This window comes from Dipodomys ordii, unplaced genomic scaffold, assembly GCF_000151885.1.
Source record: "Dipodomys ordii isolate 6190 unplaced genomic scaffold, Dord_2.0 Scaffold189, whole genome shotgun sequence".
Lineage (NCBI taxonomy): Eukaryota > Metazoa > Chordata > Mammalia > Rodentia > Heteromyidae > Dipodomys > Dipodomys ordii.
The window spans coordinates 2,499,052-2,516,346 of NW_012267405.1; the positions used below are offsets into that span (position 1 = coordinate 2,499,052).

The 17,295-nt window shown below is 42.1% G+C and overlaps 1 protein-coding gene across 2 annotated transcripts in view; it reads right to left on the minus strand.

Annotated features, from left to right (window-relative positions):
• Positions 1-17,295, minus strand: part of Ppp3cc (protein phosphatase 3, catalytic subunit, gamma isozyme) — a 59,944-nt gene that overhangs the window by 34,196 nt on the left and 8,453 nt on the right. For both annotated transcript variants that reach the window (XM_013034455.1, XM_013034456.1), the window contains exons 2-4: positions 4,157-4,354; positions 3,707-3,831; positions 1,489-1,600 (exon numbers count right to left, since the gene is read on the minus strand). In XM_013034455.1, coding sequence (XP_012889909.1) covers positions 1,489-1,600; positions 3,707-3,831; positions 4,157-4,354 — 435 coding nt within the window. The remainder of the gene's footprint in view (positions 1-1,488; positions 1,601-3,706; positions 3,832-4,156; positions 4,355-17,295) is intronic.

Below are 17,295 nucleotides of genomic sequence, written 5' to 3' on the forward strand. Positions count from 1 at the left end.
CAAAAAGAAAAAAGCCGGAAGTGGCGCTGTGGCTCAAGTGGTAGAGCGCTAGCCTTGAGCTGAAGAGCTGAGGGACAGAGCCCAGGCCCAGAGTTCAAGCCCCATGACTGGACCCCAAAAACAAAACAAAACAAAACAAAAGAATTAATGCGAGTACACAAAGTACCACAAAACTGAGATCTACCTATTAATAAAAGAATTTGTGAGTACTGCATAAACACTGAGTTTTAACCAACAGACAACAGCTTCAAAGAGCTCATTTTCTTTTCATTATTAAGTAGCTGTACAAAGAGGTTTCAATTCCATAAATCAGGCTATAAGTGCAATGCATCTTGATCAATGTCTCCCCCATTTTCCCTCATCCAACCCTACCTCTCAAGTTATGTAGTTCAATTTTTACATAACATACATTGACTGTAATGACTGAATTTGCTCACCTTTCCTCCCACATTCTTATGGTGCCTCTCTCATTGCCCCTGTCCCCCAACAGAACCTTCTTTTTTTGTTACTGTTATTGGTTATGAGACTTGAACTCAGGGCCTGGATGCTGTCCCTGAACTCTTTTGCACAAGGCTAGTGTCCTACCACTTTGAGCCACAGCACCACTTCTGGAGATAAGAATCTCATGGAATGTCCTATCCAGGCTGGCTTTGAATCATGATCCTTAGATCTCAGCCTCCTGATTAGCTAGGATTACAGGTGTGAGACACCAGCGCTTGGCTAGAACCTTAATTCTTTTTTTTTTTTTTAAATCAGTTATGGGGCTTGAACTCTGAGTCTGGGCACTGTCCACTCAGCTCTTCAGCTCAAGGTTAGCACTCTACCACTTGAGCCACAGCACCACTTCCGGTTTTCTGGTAGTTTATGGGAGATAAGAGTCCCATGGACTTTCCTGCCTGGGCTGGCTTTGAACCATGATTCTCATAGCTCAGCCTCCTAAGTAGCCAGGATTACAGGTATGTGCCACCAGCGCCCTGCTTAGAACCTTAATTCTTTTTTTTTTTTTTTTTTTGGTCGGGTCGTGGGGCCTGAACTCTGGGCCTGGGCGCTGTCCCTCAGCACTTCAGCTCAAGGCTAGCGCTCTACCACTTAAGCCACAGCGCCACTTCCAGTTTTTTCTTTTTGCTTGTGTGGTGCTGAGGAATCGAACCCAGAGCCTCATTCATGCAAGGCAAGCACTCTACCACTGAGCCACCTTCCCAGCCCTAGAACCTTAATTCTTAACAGGAAAACAAATAACCAAAAAGAGGAAGGAGAAAAACAAGATGAAGCATTTCAGTTCTATTAATAATCTTTTATCTCTTTCATTTCATTTTGACAGAGTGTTGCTAGGTAGCCCAGACTGGCCTCTAACTTTCAATTCTATTCCCTTAACCTTTTGGTTGGTATTATAACTGTGCTCCACCATGCTCAGCACTCTTTTCTCTTTATATTTGACTTACTTGGGGACAGGCTAGAGAATAACTAAAAAGGAGTGATTATACTTACATTCCTGTTTGAAGGTGAAATATTCTGTAAGATGCCTGCATTCATGATTTCCTCGAAGCAGGTAGAATGTGTGAGGATAATTAATCTTTAAACCCCATAAATACAGCACACACTACAAGACAAATCCAAGAATAAAATTTTCTTTGTGACTATAACACATAAAGACAGTTTATATAAGTCCAAATGGCTTACTATGATGAATCTCATTGCCACTGCCAAGTTGAAAAAGAGGAAATCTAGCTTCTGAATGGGGTACCTTTGTTGTTCTATAATGTAACAGAGTGTATAGTAAGATGCCTTCATAGAAATCAGTTTCCATATTCTACCTAATCTACAACTCTCTGAAACACACACATACACACAATTTTAGTCCTAAAATCTGCATATATAGTTATAAACACAATAAAATAAGCTTGTATTATGTCTTTCAAACATCCATACTTTTCTCTGTGTGTGTGCGTGCGGGAGCACGTTTGTGGGGCTTGAAATCAGGGCCTGGGCTTTGTCCCTGAGCTACTTTTGCTCAAGGCTAGTGCTCTACTGCTCTACTTCCAGCCTTTTGGTAGTTTATTGGAGATAAGAGTCTCATGGACTTTTCTGCCTGGGCTAACTTCAAACCACAATCATGGGATATCAGCCTCCTGAGGAGCTAGGATTACAGGTGTCAGCCACCTGAACCCAAACATCTATACTTTTTTTTGGGGGGGGGTCTGGTCATGGGGCCTGAACTCTGGGCCTGGGCGCTGTCCCTCAGCTCTTCAGCTCAAGGCCAGCACTCTACCACTTGAGCCACAGCACCACTTCCGGCTTTTTTCTTATGTGGTGCTGAGGAATCGAACCCAGAGCCTCATGCATGCAAGGCAAGCGCTCTACCACTGAGCCACCTTCCCAGGCCCACATCCATACTTTTTATTTAACTGTCTTAAAATGTGGGAAGCAACTGGGAGGCTTTTGAATGACAGCTGGCAAGTGTGGACACTTACTGAACAGCAGGAAAATAGGACTACTTTCTTAGTTTATAGCATTAACTTTTTGCCTTTATATTTGACACTAAATTTTTGTCACTAGCAGATAAAATTATACTTTTTGCCATTTAACTAACTTGTAGAATCAATTTTTTCCCCAGTACTGGGGCTTGAACTCTGGGCCTAGGCACTGTCCCTGAGCTCCTTTTTCTCAAGGCTAGCATTCTACTACTTGAACCACAACTCCACTTTTGTGATTAACTGTAGATAAAGAGTCTCATGGGCTTCCTGCCTGGGTTGGCTTGAAACCATGATCCTCAGATCTCAGCCTCCTGAGTAGCTAGGATTACAGGCAGGAGCCACAAGTGCTCAGTTCCATTTGTTTTACTGTTTATCATTCCTTGGGCAGCTTCTTTGAGCCTTAGGTAAAATAGTTGGTTTGTATTTGAGTGAGTGACATAAAGATTAAACCTTTTGCCACTAGAAGGCTTATTACATTGAGAGTCTCACACCATGAAGGGTAGGCAGGAATGACAACATTAAAATGCTAAGGCAAGCAAACTGTTTTGAATCTCATATTCCGAAACTAAGATTATTTGTACTGAAGTCATTCCACTTTTGAGAAGCATGTGAGTTGAATATGAATATATTACATATTTCACAGTATTCATGACCTAGTACTAGGTTCTCAATTATTTTTTATTTTACACATTAAAGCATGTAATTGTTTTTAATTCTAACCATGTTCCTACATTCATTTCTCAAAATATATAAGGGTACATTATAACATTTCACTAACTTAACTGTAATTTATTTTTCCCCTTCAATGAATATCTATTAGATGCTTACTTGCCATGTACAATAGTACCAGAAATTACTTCTACAATAAGCTAAGTGCCTGCTTAATCTAAAGTTAATTATAGCCAAACAGCTTATGGTCTTATAATTAGGGTCAGCTAATCCAAACCCTATTTAGGTGAAAAGGGTCCTTTAGATACAGCCTGTACACTATCTTCAAAGAGGAAAGGTTAATAAACATTTCAACTTATTTTCAAAATTGGCTTTATGCAGCCTTCCATATGCTAGAGAAAGAGATTTTTGTTGTATCAGTTAATGTTGAAAGTAATAAGGTATAAATTCTAACAGTGTACACATTTTCATTTCTTCTATTCAGGAATGGAAAGCAAACTTTTAAAAATAAATTCTCTTAAAAGAGAATATAATAGGTCCAACACACCGAGGTTAATTTTTACCTCTATACTGAAATAGCCTCTATCCACATAGTCACCCAAAAAGAGGTAGCGTGTATTAGAAGGTGATCCTCCAACTTCAAACAACTTCATCAGATCAAAGAATTGTCCATGAACGTCACCACACACTAGGCAAAAAAGACATGTAAGCGAAAAGTTATGTCATAGGAGAAATAAGGCATTATGCCAACAAGGATCACAGTGTAACTATTGATTTAAATTACTTTAGATTTTGCTGTATTACTACACAATTATAGTTAATCTACTGATACTAAATAGTCCTCCTGGAAAAAAATAGACATTTGATATTGTTATTATTTCAAGGAACAAAAACCATCTAACCAGTCCTAATATAGTCTCAAAATTCCTAGAAAAGTTATCCCACCACTTTGTGGTTAGTTATATCACTTCTCAGAATTGCTTGAATCTCAACAGGACCTTTTATTTTCCTACCTGTGATTGGAGATTCCACATCAATCATTGTATCCTCTTGTTTCAAGATGGCAGTCCCATCGTTGATTATCTTCAAGGCTACTTCCTCTTCCACTCGGCCTTCCTTTATCAAATGGTTTTTTAAAACATCCATTTTAGGTTTCCCATTCTCAAATACTTCCTTCATAGTAAGCCTCTGAGTTGGAGGAAAGGGGACACCTAGAAAAACAATTTGAAATACTTAAAGTACATAGCTAATGCTGGGCACTGGTGTGGCTCCTGTCTGTAATCCTAGCTACTAAGGAGGCTGAGATCTGTGGATTGTGGTTCAAAGCCAGCCCACGCAGGAAAGTTCAGGAGACTCTTATCTCCAATTAATCACCAGAAAACTGGAAGTTGAGCTGTGGCTCAAAGTGGTAGAGCATTGGCCTTGAACAAAAAGAGCTCAGGGACAGTGCACAGGCCCTGAGTTCAACCCCCACAACCAACCAAAAAAAAAAAGGACATAGGTAATAACCAGGAGCATATTTCTTTTATGCAGTAAATTAGATCAAGTAAACCACCAGAATTTCATTCACAACAGAATTATCTGAGGAAATTTCTAATACATTCTGAATCATCTTATTCTAAGATAAATGATCAACTTAAAAAGATGTCTGCTGACAAATGGGATTGCATAAAGTTGCAGAGCTTCTGCAGGGAAAATGACATAGCTAGCAAGATCAATAGAAAGCCCACGGATTGGGAGAAGATCTTTACTAGCCATACAACGGACAAGGGTCTCATATCTAAAATATACTTGGAACTCAAAAAATTAAACCCCCCAACAACAAATCCTCAAAGAAACAACTGCCCAATAAATAAGTGGGCGAAAGACTTAAAGAGAAACTTCTCTGAAGAAGAAAGAAGGGGGAGGGAGGAGGCTGGGAAGGGATGTGAAGGGTAAACAAAGGAGGAGGCTGCAATGCTTGGTAAGAAATGTACGCATTATCCTGCCCATGTAATTGTAACTCCTCTGTACAGTATGTTCACAAATAAAATTAAATTAAAAAAAAAAAGATGTCTGCTGGGTACCAGTGGCTCATGTCTGGAATTCTAGCTGCTAAGGAGACTAAGATCTGAGTATTAGATTGCAGTTTGAAGCCAGTTTGAACAGTAAAGTCAGTGAGACTCTTATCTCCAATTAATTACCAAAGAGTTGGAAGTGGAAGTATGCCTCAAGTGGTAGAATGCCAGCCTGAAGCCGTGTGTGTGTGTGTGTGTGTGTGTGTGTGTGTGTGTGTGTGTGTGTGTGTGCCTGCCATTTCAAAACCACCAAAACATGACCTGACACCGAAGCCGTGTGTGTGTGTGTGTGTGTGTGTGTGTGTGTGCCTGCCATTTCAAAACCACCAAAACATGACCTGACACCGATACATTCAGGTAAAACAAGCTACAAGTGAGACACTTTTTACACAATTATTAATGTCTTTATCTTCCTATTAGTGAAAAAAGTGTTAAAAAATTGTAAGTAAAATAGAACAAGAGTAACTGCTGAGTGTCAGTGATAAGATAGCAACTGGAAGCCAGTCTGGGCAGAAAAGCCAAACTCCATCTCTACAATAATCACCAAAAACATTAGACTAGAAGCATGATTCAAGTAGTAGAACACCAGCTGAACAAGCAAGCCAGAGGTTCTCAGTTCAAACCTCCACAATGACCAAAAAAAAAAAAAAGTACCAGCTGTGGAGGATGAAGACCACATGTGCTCAAGCAGTTACTCCTTAACTTGCCACCCAACTCTATCACACATTTATTGTTCAAGTGTTAAATGTTACACAAACACCATATATTAACATTGAAGAAAATTTACTCAAAAACATTGCTTTAAATGTTAAATTAAAAGCCTTTGTAGACACCAAAAAAGTAACCAACACTGAATGGCATTAATTGTTTCCACAAAACTGAGCTAATCAAATCATGTTTCAGAAGTGTGACTTTTTCCCAGTCCTGGAGCTTGAACTCAGGGCCTGGGCACTGTCCCCGAGCTTCTTTTCTCAAAGCTCTACCACTTGAGCCACAGCACCAATAGCTGGCACTCAGCTAGTGGTTGAGATAGGGTCTCATGTGAATGCCTAGGCTGTCCTTAACTATAATTCTGATTTCAGACTCCCAAAATACCTAGTATTCATTTTGTTAAATAGTTCATTAGCTGTTCAGAGGTGTTATACCATTGGACTCCTCCCCTAAGTACACCATCCTTTTTGACAAAGAGTGTCATTATGGGATTCTGAATATATGCTACCATGCCCAGGCCCAAATAATTCTCTTTTTTGTGGGTCCTGGGGCTTGAACTTGGCTTGGGCAATGTCCCTGAACTACTTTTTTTGTGCAAGGCTAAGTGCTCTAGCACTTGAGCTACAGCACCACTTCTGGCTTTTTCTGTGGTTCGTTGGAGATGAGTCACAAACTTTCCTGTCCCAGCCTTCTTTGAATTGTGATCCTCAAATCTTAGCCTCCTGTGTAGCTAGGATTACAAGTGCAAGGCATTGCCCAGGCCAAGTAATTCTTTTTTTTTTTTTTTGGGTCCAGTCATGGGGCCTGAACTCTGGGCCTGAGCGCTGTCCCTCAGCCCTTCAGCTCAAGGCTAGCGCTCTACCACTTGAACCACAGTGCCACTTCCGGCTTTTTTCTTTTTGCTTATGTGGTGCTGGGAAATTGAACCCAGGGCCTCTGGCATGCAAGGCAAGCGCTCTACCACTGAGTCACCTTCCCAGCCCAGTAATTCTTTTTTTATCCTTTAAAATTTTAGGGAATGGAGCTGGGATGGTAGCTTAGTGGTCGAGTGCTTGCCTTGCATGCGTGAAGCCTTGGGTTTGATTCCTCAGCACCACATAAGCAGAAAAAGCCAGAAGTGGTGCTGTGGCTCAAGTGCCTTAGTGCAATCTTTGAGCTGTAGAGCTGAGGGACAGTGCTTAGACCCAGAGTTCAGGCCCCACGACCAACCAAACTAACTAAATAAAAATAAATAAATAAAATGTTAGGGTGGAACTGGGTTCTGGTGTCTCACACCGGTAATCCTAGCTACTCAGGAGGCTGAGATCTGAGGATCATGGTTCAAAGCCAGCCCAGGTAGGAAAGTCTGTGAGACTCTTATCTCCAATAAACCACCAGAAAACTGAAAGTGACACTGGCTCAAGTAGTAGAGAGCTAGCCTTGAGCTGAAGAGCTCAGGCATAGAGCGCTCAGGCCCAGAGTTCAAGTCCCATGACCGACCCTACCCCCCAAAAAAAAAATTGTGGGAGGGGAGGTGAGGGAGAGAGAGAATGAGGGAACAGAAGATACTGTACAAAAGGAAATATACTCATTACTTGATTCATGTAATTGTAATCCTTCTCTGTACATCATCTCCATAATAATAATAAGTTAATAAGATTTAAAAACTTTTATTTTAATGGTTATAAAAAGAGGTTTCAATTCAGCAAGTCAGATTGTGCATCTTGATCAATGTTACCTCTTTGATCACCTCCCCCCTCCTCCCACCACCAACACACACAATTCTTATGCATGCTAATAAGCTTGTTAAATACGAGGTAGAAAAACAGCAAAAGGAAATTCTAAGTAAAAACACAACTAATCTCTCATAATCAGCAACGTCATTTACCACTCATCACTTGGATATATTTAGTTAATCTTCACTTCCTTTCACAGTCTCCACCATTTAAAAAAAGGAGAAACATTGTCATTTTAGAGCCCCTGAATGATGGTATTTGTGGATAAATGACCTCTGGGCTCACAACTAAAAAAAGGTGTTTTGAGACCTTTTATTTTTATTTATTTATTTATTTTAATTTTTCTTTTGGGTCTGGTGGTGGGGCCTGAACTCTGGGCCTGGGCACTGTCCCTCAGCTCTTCAGCTCAAGGCTAGCGCTCTAGCCACAGTGCCACTTCCGGCTTTTTTCTTTTTGCTTATGTGGTGCTGAGGAATTGAACCCAGGGCCTCATGCATGCAAAGCAAGCGCTCTACCACTGAGCCATCTTCCCAGCCCCTGGAGACCTTTTATTTGCACTCTTAACCTTTTTTTCTGGTTGGTAAAAGTTATAGTTTATCAAATTACAGAAATACAAGAAAAATGAAGGAAGATTACCCTACCTCCCCCCCCCCAATGAAAGATATAGACAATACTGCATTAGCTTGGGCATGATATTGACATCCATTCTGCTCAACTTTCTATTCAAATGCTATTTATCTCCTATTAAAAGATCATTTCCCTGACATTTTATCTAAATAAAACTCCTGTCTGCTACTGTGAAATGGATAAAGTTTTGTCTTTGAAGTACTTACATGTAAGTACTTATGTACTACATACATAGCCATTGCTGAGACAAACAGAAACTAACCTGAGTCAGATCAAAAACAAAACACTGTATTTTGCATTTATGGTACCAAGTGTTCATTTCAGACAGAGCAGACTCTTTCTTGGTCTTTTTCCTAAAATTCCTTGCTACTCTAAAGTATTGTCTGTGGAGCAACAGTATTGGGAAGCTTATCGAATGCAGAATATTTGGCCCAACTTAGATGATCTACTGAAAACAAGCCTGCATTTTAACAAGACCCTCAGCTGCACATTGGTGTAAGAAGTGCTACTTTGAATCACTGATTCTTAACTCTGAAGGCACATCAAAACTACTTTGGGAGTTTTTGAAAATATAATGGCCTTATTTCAATTTTTGATATTGTCATCTGATTGGTTTTAGATTGGTGACTCAAAAAATGGTTTTTTAAAGGATGTTATACTACATTTTAAAAAAACCACAAAGTAAAAAGGGAATACATCAATATATCCCTTAGAAGTCCTCTGAAGATATCCAACAACATCCAACAGCCATGATGCTGATACTTTTCTCACTAGTTTGTGTAGCTCATCTGAGTACTGTCAGAAATTATTCTAGTTCTTAAAATCAAATTTTTTCTTTTTCTTTTTTTTTGTCGGGTTGTGGGGCCTGAACTCTGGGCCTGGGCGCTGTCCCTCAGCTCTTCAGCTCAAGGCTAGCGCTCTACCACTTAAGCCACAGCACCACTTCCGGCTTTTTTCTTTTTGCTTATGTGGTGCTGAGGAATTGAACCCAGGGCCTCATGCATGCAAGGCAAGCGCTCTACCACTGAGCCACCTTCCCAGCCCCTAAAATCAAATTTTCTCTGCCAATCCAAGACACTGAATTTATCCAAATTGTAGAAACATGCTTTACCACTCATCCACCAAAATACCTACCATTCAGATCAACAACAACTTTAATTCCTGATTCACCTCTTTCAAATTCTAAAAATATTTGTACAGCTTCATCATCAGAGATCCCAAGAATTTCAAATATTTATTTTCCAACTTGGCCATATTTTCACATTTGTCCTTGGTTTCAACTTCCAAGTCTTCATCTACTTCTGTACCAACCATGCTCCTCAGCAGAACCACGTTACTAGCACACTGAAGTATCTTTATTAATGGACTTGAATCCCTTCTCAGTGGCATCACCTATGATGATCTTGCCGCCCTTCTTGCTGGTCTCCACTGACAATGTGGTACAAAGCCCCTGCTCATTCTCCTCCAACTGCTGGCCTTCCTGGAAGCCCCACTTCTGCATGATCTTAACATGCTATGTGCCTCCCATATTGGCTAGGAAGGAGTTGCTAGGCCTGGTTGGAGACCTTGGTCTATGTAGTCCCTCATACATTGGAAGGGGAATAGCAGCTCTAGGAGACTGTGATCGAGGTCTCGAATCCTCTTCATAACTCTGTCTTTCTCTACAACAGAAATGGGTGGAGCAATGGCAGCTCCACTCATACAGCTTTCCTCTTGCTCATAATATTCATCTTCATAACACTTTGTCTTTCTCTACAACAGAAATGGGTGGAGCAATGGCAGCTCTACCCATACAGCTTTCCTCTTACTCATAATCTTCATCTTCATCAGAACCTTGATTTAGACACCTTAAAAACCCACTAGCCGCATGTCTGTCTTTATACCACTTTTCCATCTAATTCCTTCTGTCTTCCATCTCAGTCTGCCTCTGCCACCTCCCTACTTCCTCAGAATCATGAGGGAACATTAGCTAGGCGAATGAGAACTCCCCTTGCAGGAAACCCTCCAGGAACAGGATCCCTCAGCCCAGCTCTACAAGTGCTGGCATGCCTTTCATCTGAGGCACTGTCCTCTTCAGGTCAATGACCCCAGCAAGGACTATGCTTTGTTTCCTCTGGCTCTTTGTTTGAGTGAGGGCTGCCTTCTTCACCTGAAGTACAGACTGGAGCAGTTTGAAGTTTTTGGCCTGCCTCTGTTTTTGAGTCACTGGTCTCCACTCCCAGGTCATCACACAGGGACATCATCTTTTCAGTTTAAGGCAGGCCTTCCAGGCAGACTCTGCACTATGGTGGCAGCAGGGGGCCCACTCACACTCTACAGAAGCCCCATGAACGCTGTGCCACACTTGGCTACAGGGCACTCTGTGGAGCAGGGCAAAGGGAAACTGGCATTTTAGAAATCTTTCCGGGTGATTCTAACATGCAGCCTATTGTACGTACTGAGAATTACCACTCTGATGTAATCGTGAAGAATGAAACCCATAGTATGCCCCAACTTCATACTTTTATATCATTCTAAACACTTGTGCTTGGGGCTGGGAAGGTGGCTCAGTGGTAGAGCGCTTGCCTTGTATGCATGAGGCCCTGGGTTCGATTCCTCAGCACCACATAAGCAGAAAAAGCCCGAAGTGGTGCTGTGGCTCAAGTGGTAGAGCGCTAGCCTTGAGCTGAAGAGCTGAGGGACAGCGCCCAAGCTCAGAGTTCAGGCCCCATGACTGGACCCCCCCCCAAAAAAAATTAATAAACACTTGTGCTTTTTCCAACCATTCTTAACTCCAGAGCCGCTTTACCTAAAAGCTAATTTCCAGGTGTATCTAAACTTAACATTTATTTATTTAGTGCCAGTACCGGGGCTTGAACTCAGGACGTGCATGGGTGCTGTCTCTTCGCTTTTTCCCTCAAGGCTGGTGCTTTCTTTACTTTTTGAGGGACTTCTGGATTTGGAGATGAAAGTCTCATGGATTTTCCTGCCACAGCTGGTTTTAAACTGAGATCCTTAGATCTCAGCCTCCTAAGTATTTAGGATTACAGGAATGAGCCACCAGCACCCAGCTTTCATTGTAATTTTTTAATTTTTTTGTGCTGGTCCTGGGGCTTGAACTCTGGGCCTAGGAGCTGTCCCTGAGCTCCTTTTGCTCAAGGCAAGCACTCTACCACTTATGCCACAGCTTTTAGTTTTGGTGATTAACTGGAGATAAGAATGTCATGAACTTTCATTCCTCAGATCTCAGACTTCTGAGTAGCTAGGATTACAAGTGTAAGCCACAAGTACCTGGCTTACTTTATTTTTTTATTTAGTTAATTAGTTAGTTGGTCTTGGGGCTTAAGCTCTGGACCTGGGGGGCTGTCCCTCAGCTCTTCAGCTCAAGGCTAGTGCTCTATCACCTTGAGCCACTTCTGGTTTTCTAGTATTTAACTGGAGATAAGAGTCTCACAGACTTTTTTGTTGGGCTGGCTTTGAGTGGTGATCCTCAGATCTCAGCCTCCTGAGTAGCTAGGACTACAGGCATGAGCCACCAGCACCTGGCTTTACTTTTTGAGTCAAGATCTTATTATATAGTCCATGGAGTCTAAACTGGCCTTTAACTTGGGATCCTCCTGCTTCAGTATCCCAATATTGGGATTATATCCCCTATGTTCAGTTAAACTTAAATTTTATTAAGTTAAAATTAAATAAAATGTAAAATTTAAATCCTCAATTGATCAGCCACATATCAAATGTTCAATAGTCTCATGTGTACCCAGGAACTATCATATTGGAGGGCACAAATATATATTTTCCATCGTTGCCACAAGTTCTATTGGACAGCATTGCTCTAAAGTATTTACTACAAAACAAACAGCATGAAAAAGTTAACTTGAGCAAAGTTAACAAAATGAAATGATTATAATAGTAATGATAATACAATGTATTCCAGTAGAAAAACTGAAGTGTAAGCTGGGCGCTAGTGGTTCACAGCTGTAATCCTAGTTATTTAGGAGGCTGAGATTTGAGGATTATGGTTTGGAGCCATCCAAGGGCAGGAAAGTCAGTGAGACTGTTATCGCCAATAAACTACTCAGAAAAAGACAGAAGGGGTGCTGTAGCTCAAGTGATAAAGCACTAGCCTTGAGCAAATGAGGCTCAGGGACAGTGCCCAGGCCCTGAGTTCAAGCCCCAGGATTGGCAAAAAGAGTGCTACCAGAGTTTTAGAGAAAAGGTTCTGGCTAACAGGAAGGGGGGTGGGAGTGGGGCGAAGAGGATTAGATTCAGTCATCTGTTCCAAAATGTCAATTAGACAAGTAATAGTTAAGGACAAGAAAGGAGCTTTGTTCAGTATGGCTGTCATCAGGAAGAACAGAAATATCAGGTGACCTACCTTTGAGGAGTTGACAGGAACTTTAAGGTTTCATAGAAAGGGAAAAGAAAACCCTGGAAGGCAAGGGTCCAGGGCTGCCTAGCTGGAAAAGCAAGTAACCTTGTTCAGACCTTCGGTCTGGTTGATCATTCTCAGGCCTGTTCTTTGAGGTCCAGCTGGCTCCAAAAAGTCTTCGTTTATTGCTTTGGGGGACAATTCAGTTCCCATCATGAGATGATTGCTTCTGATTGGTGATGGGGAGCAGCCTCAGTGCCCTTGTGGGGTAACTGACCTGGCTGCCAAGCTCAACATTACTGAATCCTTAAAAATAAATAACTTTGGCACAGTAGCAGGTTACAAAATCAATCCAAAAAAATCAATAGCTTTTCTGTATATCAACAATGTACAGGCCAGAGAGGAAAATCAGGAAAACAATCCCATTTGCAATAGCCTTAAAAAAATACTTAGGCCAGCCACAGGTGGCTCACACCTGTAATCCTAGCTACTCAGGAGTCTGAGATCTGAGGATCACGATTCAAAGCCAGCGGGGCAGGAAAGTCCATGAACCTCCTTTTTCCTTTTCAACCATGCTTCTCCACCATGCATGGCGGGGGCAGCGGTTTGGTAAATAAACTTCTTCTCCTGCCTGAATAGCACGTGATGTTCTCCTCATCAGCTACCTAATGAAACCTACCTATTTAATACATCTTACATGTGGTGCCGTGACTCGGATGGGGTTTTTGAGTTGGAAATGTTAGAATTTCCCAACCACCACTTTTCTGTGAACTGAACTGCCTACAGACTTTTCACCAATACCATTGCTGACCTTCACATCCACATCCACAACACTTCTCTACTCTGCTCTCTCTAGCATTGTCCATGTGGCGGAGTACCATCTTGGCATCGTGGAAGCTCAGCTGCTATTTCGCACCAACTCAATCATGCGCCAACCTCAACTTGATTCTGTGTGTGCACACCTATGTGTGTATGCCTGTGTCTGTGTAAACTTGTTATCTGGCATTGTAATCAAGTTATTTGGCTTAAATTGTCTGAGATTCCTGAAGTTTGTTCAGTTTGGGTTCGTAGTTCAGTGCCAGCCAGTCTACATGCAGTCCAGATCCAGTCCATCTCTTCCAACCTGGAAGACAGGCCTCACTCCTGCCTAGAGCATCCTGACTACCTCCGCCATATCCGTCAATGCCTCATGAGACTTCTCTAGACTTCATCTAAGGACTCGCGCCCAAGTGACAGCTGCTGCCTGCTGCCTTCTCCCAGAGGGGACCACATCTCAGCCTTTTACCCCTACTGTCAATGCTCCTAGCCAGCAGGAAGTAGCCAGAGAGAATCTTTGCCCTTTTTCATAATTATCAAAAGGCTGGAGTGTAAGGTCTGCATAGGGACACCTCCCTCCCTCCGCCCAATATCTGTTACCTGGGTAACTGGCAGACCTGGAAGCAGTCACCTTCCCCTCCTGCTAGGTCACATCATGGGCCACCTCTGGTCACATGCCTCCTATCTGACCTTCGGAGGGTCCTAGACACCTAGGTGACATCCAGATCCAGTGAGGCCACACCTTTCCCCCACCTGGCCACATCTTTTCCTGTCCCTGGCCTAGGTAAGTCCTGGCCCAGAGGCGGGTTGCCCCTCCCCCTTTTCCTTTTCAGCCATGCCTGTCCACCACGCATGACGCATGACGGGGGCAGCAGTTTGGTAAATAAACTTTGTCTCCTGCCTGAAAAAAAAAGAAAGTCGGAGAAACTCTTATCTCCAATAAACCACCAGAAAACCGGTGCTGTAGCTCAAGTGATAGAGCACTAGCCTTGAGCTGAAGAGCTGAGGGACAACGCTCAGGCCCAGAGTTCAAGCCCCACGACCGACAAAAAAAAAAAAAAAAACCTTAGGAATAAAATTAACCAAGGAAGTGAAAAACCTCTATGATAAACATTCTAAAAATTTGAGGAAAGAAATAGAAGATGACATCCCATGTTCATGCATAGGCAGAATTAATATTGTGAAAATGGCCATACTGCCAAAGGTAATCTAAAAATTCAACACAATTCCCATCAAAATTCCAATGTTATTCTTCACAGAAATTGAACAATCTAAAAATTCATATAGAACAACAAAAGACCTCAAATAGGCAAATCAATTTTAGCCAAAAAGAAAAGCGATGTTGGAGGTATCACAATTGCAGACCTCAAACTCTACTACAGAACTATAATAACAAAAAGAGCTTTGTCCTGGCACAAAAACAGCCCAAAGATCAGTGGAACAGACTAGAAGACCAGAAATAAAGCCATATACTTCAGTTATCTGATATTCAGCAAGGGAGTAAAAAACATACATTGTAAAAAAAATTGCCTAGACCATCCTCAGACCACACTCTACCTCCACCTTTCAAACAGAATAAATTACATGCATGTACTACTATTTCTGGTCCCCACAAATACACTATTAATAAACATAAGAAATTAATATTGACTACATCTTATAATTAAAAGGAAAGCAATAACTTATAACGATACTATAATAAAACAGATAAACAGCAAACCAAACCATGACATACAGCATAGACTAAGTTGAAACTACATCCTTCAGATCATATGTCCTGAGACCTCTGACAAATTAACAGTAACCCTGCACAAACACTAGATCTTATCTCTTAACACTAAATTTCCAAAGTCCTAGCCTAGATGGCAAATTCCAACTAGTTTTGCCCAGAGTATAAACTTCCACTATAAACTCTAAAAACCGTCACTAATCAACACAGTCACTAAACAGCAGTAACTGTGTGTCCTTTCCTAACTGTCCTTTTTGAAAAAACACAAATCAATTCATGATTTTTGGTCTGTAGACTTAACTGGAGTTAGCACTATGGTTCAGCAAGCGCCTTGAACTTGGTGAGACTCACACTTATGAAACAGTTTATAACTGAGAGCACTGGTCTGTCCCTTGCTCAAGACCCCCCTGTCTGTAACAACAAGGCATTGAGATCCAAATAATTATCTTGAACACATTAGTGTCAAGATGATACTTAGGTCTTCTGACTTTTCAGTGCCTTTTTTTTTTTCTTTAAAGGACAAGGCCTCTTTATGCTGCCCAAGCTAGCTCAAACCCAGCTTGGCTTCAAGCACAATCCTCCAGCCTATTTATGAGTGCTGACACATGCCACCTTGCCCATTTGGATTTTCCAAATCTCCCCAGAGTGCAATTTAGCTTCAACCTAATAGCATTCCTGTCATTTTTCTGCTTGTTCAGTATCTAAATGTTGTTCATATCTAAGTGAAGTCCACAGAGAGAGGACAGACATGGGCCTGCCAAGTCCATCTTGCAGCCAGCCTCAAAGGCTGACCAGCTAGAACATCTTAGCAGAACATGTCAGGAGACTAATATCTTTCCACAAACTTTTCTTTGAGTAACCTTTCTACAACTTCATAAAGTTTTTTTCTTAGTCCTTGGAATCCTGAGCAATGTTTTGTTCTACCTGCTTAGAGTTGCCCACAGTTGCTTGTAGATGATTTTCCATGTTTTCTGGAGAAACACATAAGGCCCCAAGTTCAAGCCCCTACTGGCACACAAACAAAAAAAAATCACAACAGCAGCAGCAATAACAAAGCCAGGCACCAGTGGCTCACATCTATAATCCTAGCTACTCAGGAGGTTGAGATGTGAGGATTGTGGTTCAAAGCCAGCCCAGACAGGAAAGTCCAATAAATTACTCAAAAAAAGTCAGAACTGGACCTGTGGCTCCAGTGCCAGAGCACTAACCATGAACAAAAGAAGCTCAAAGACAGCCCAGGCCCTCAGTTCAAGCCTCAGGACTAATGTGTGCATACATGCACACACACATACACACACACACACATGCACACACACACATGCACACACACACACACACACACACACAAAGCAAACAGGTACTTGTCAGAAGTGAAGCTGTGGCTCAAGTGGTAGTGCATCAGCCTTGATTTAAAAAGCTACGGGCTAACACCCAGGCCCTGAGATCAAGCCCTACTACCAGCACTAAATAAATACTTAAACAAAACAAAACATTAAGGCCACGGCTTGGTGGCTCACACCTGTAATCCTAGCTACTCAGGAGGCTGAGGTCTGAGGACCAGGTTCAAAGCCAGCCTGGGCAGAAAAGTCTGTGAGACTCTTTTTTTTCGGGGGGGAGGAGGAGGGTCCGGTTGTGGGGCCTAAACTCTGGGCCTGGGCGCTGTCCTTCAGCTCTTCAGCTCAAGGCTAACGCTCTACCACTTGAGCCACAGCGCCACTTCCAGCTTTTTTCTTTTTGCTTATGTAGTGCTGAGGAATCGAACCCAGGGCCTCAGGCATGCAAGGCAAGTGTTCTACCACTGAGCCACCTTCCCAGCCCCTCTGTGAGACTCTTATCTCCAATACACCACCAGAAAACCAGAAGTGGCGCTGTGGCTCAAGTGGTGGAGTGCTTGCCTTGAGCGGAAGAGCTGAGGGACAGTGCCCAGGCCCAGAGTTCAAGCCCCATGACAACAAAAGAAAAGAAATGAAACTATTAGCTTTATATGATAGTCTCTAAATTTTAATTAATCAAAACCTTAAGCTTACATGAAAAGAAATCTTAAAAATAAAAGGGAGGGCTAGGAAGGTGGCTCAGTGGTAGAGTGCTTGCCTAGCATGCATGAAACCCTGGGTTCAATTCCTCAGTACCACATAAACAGAAAAAG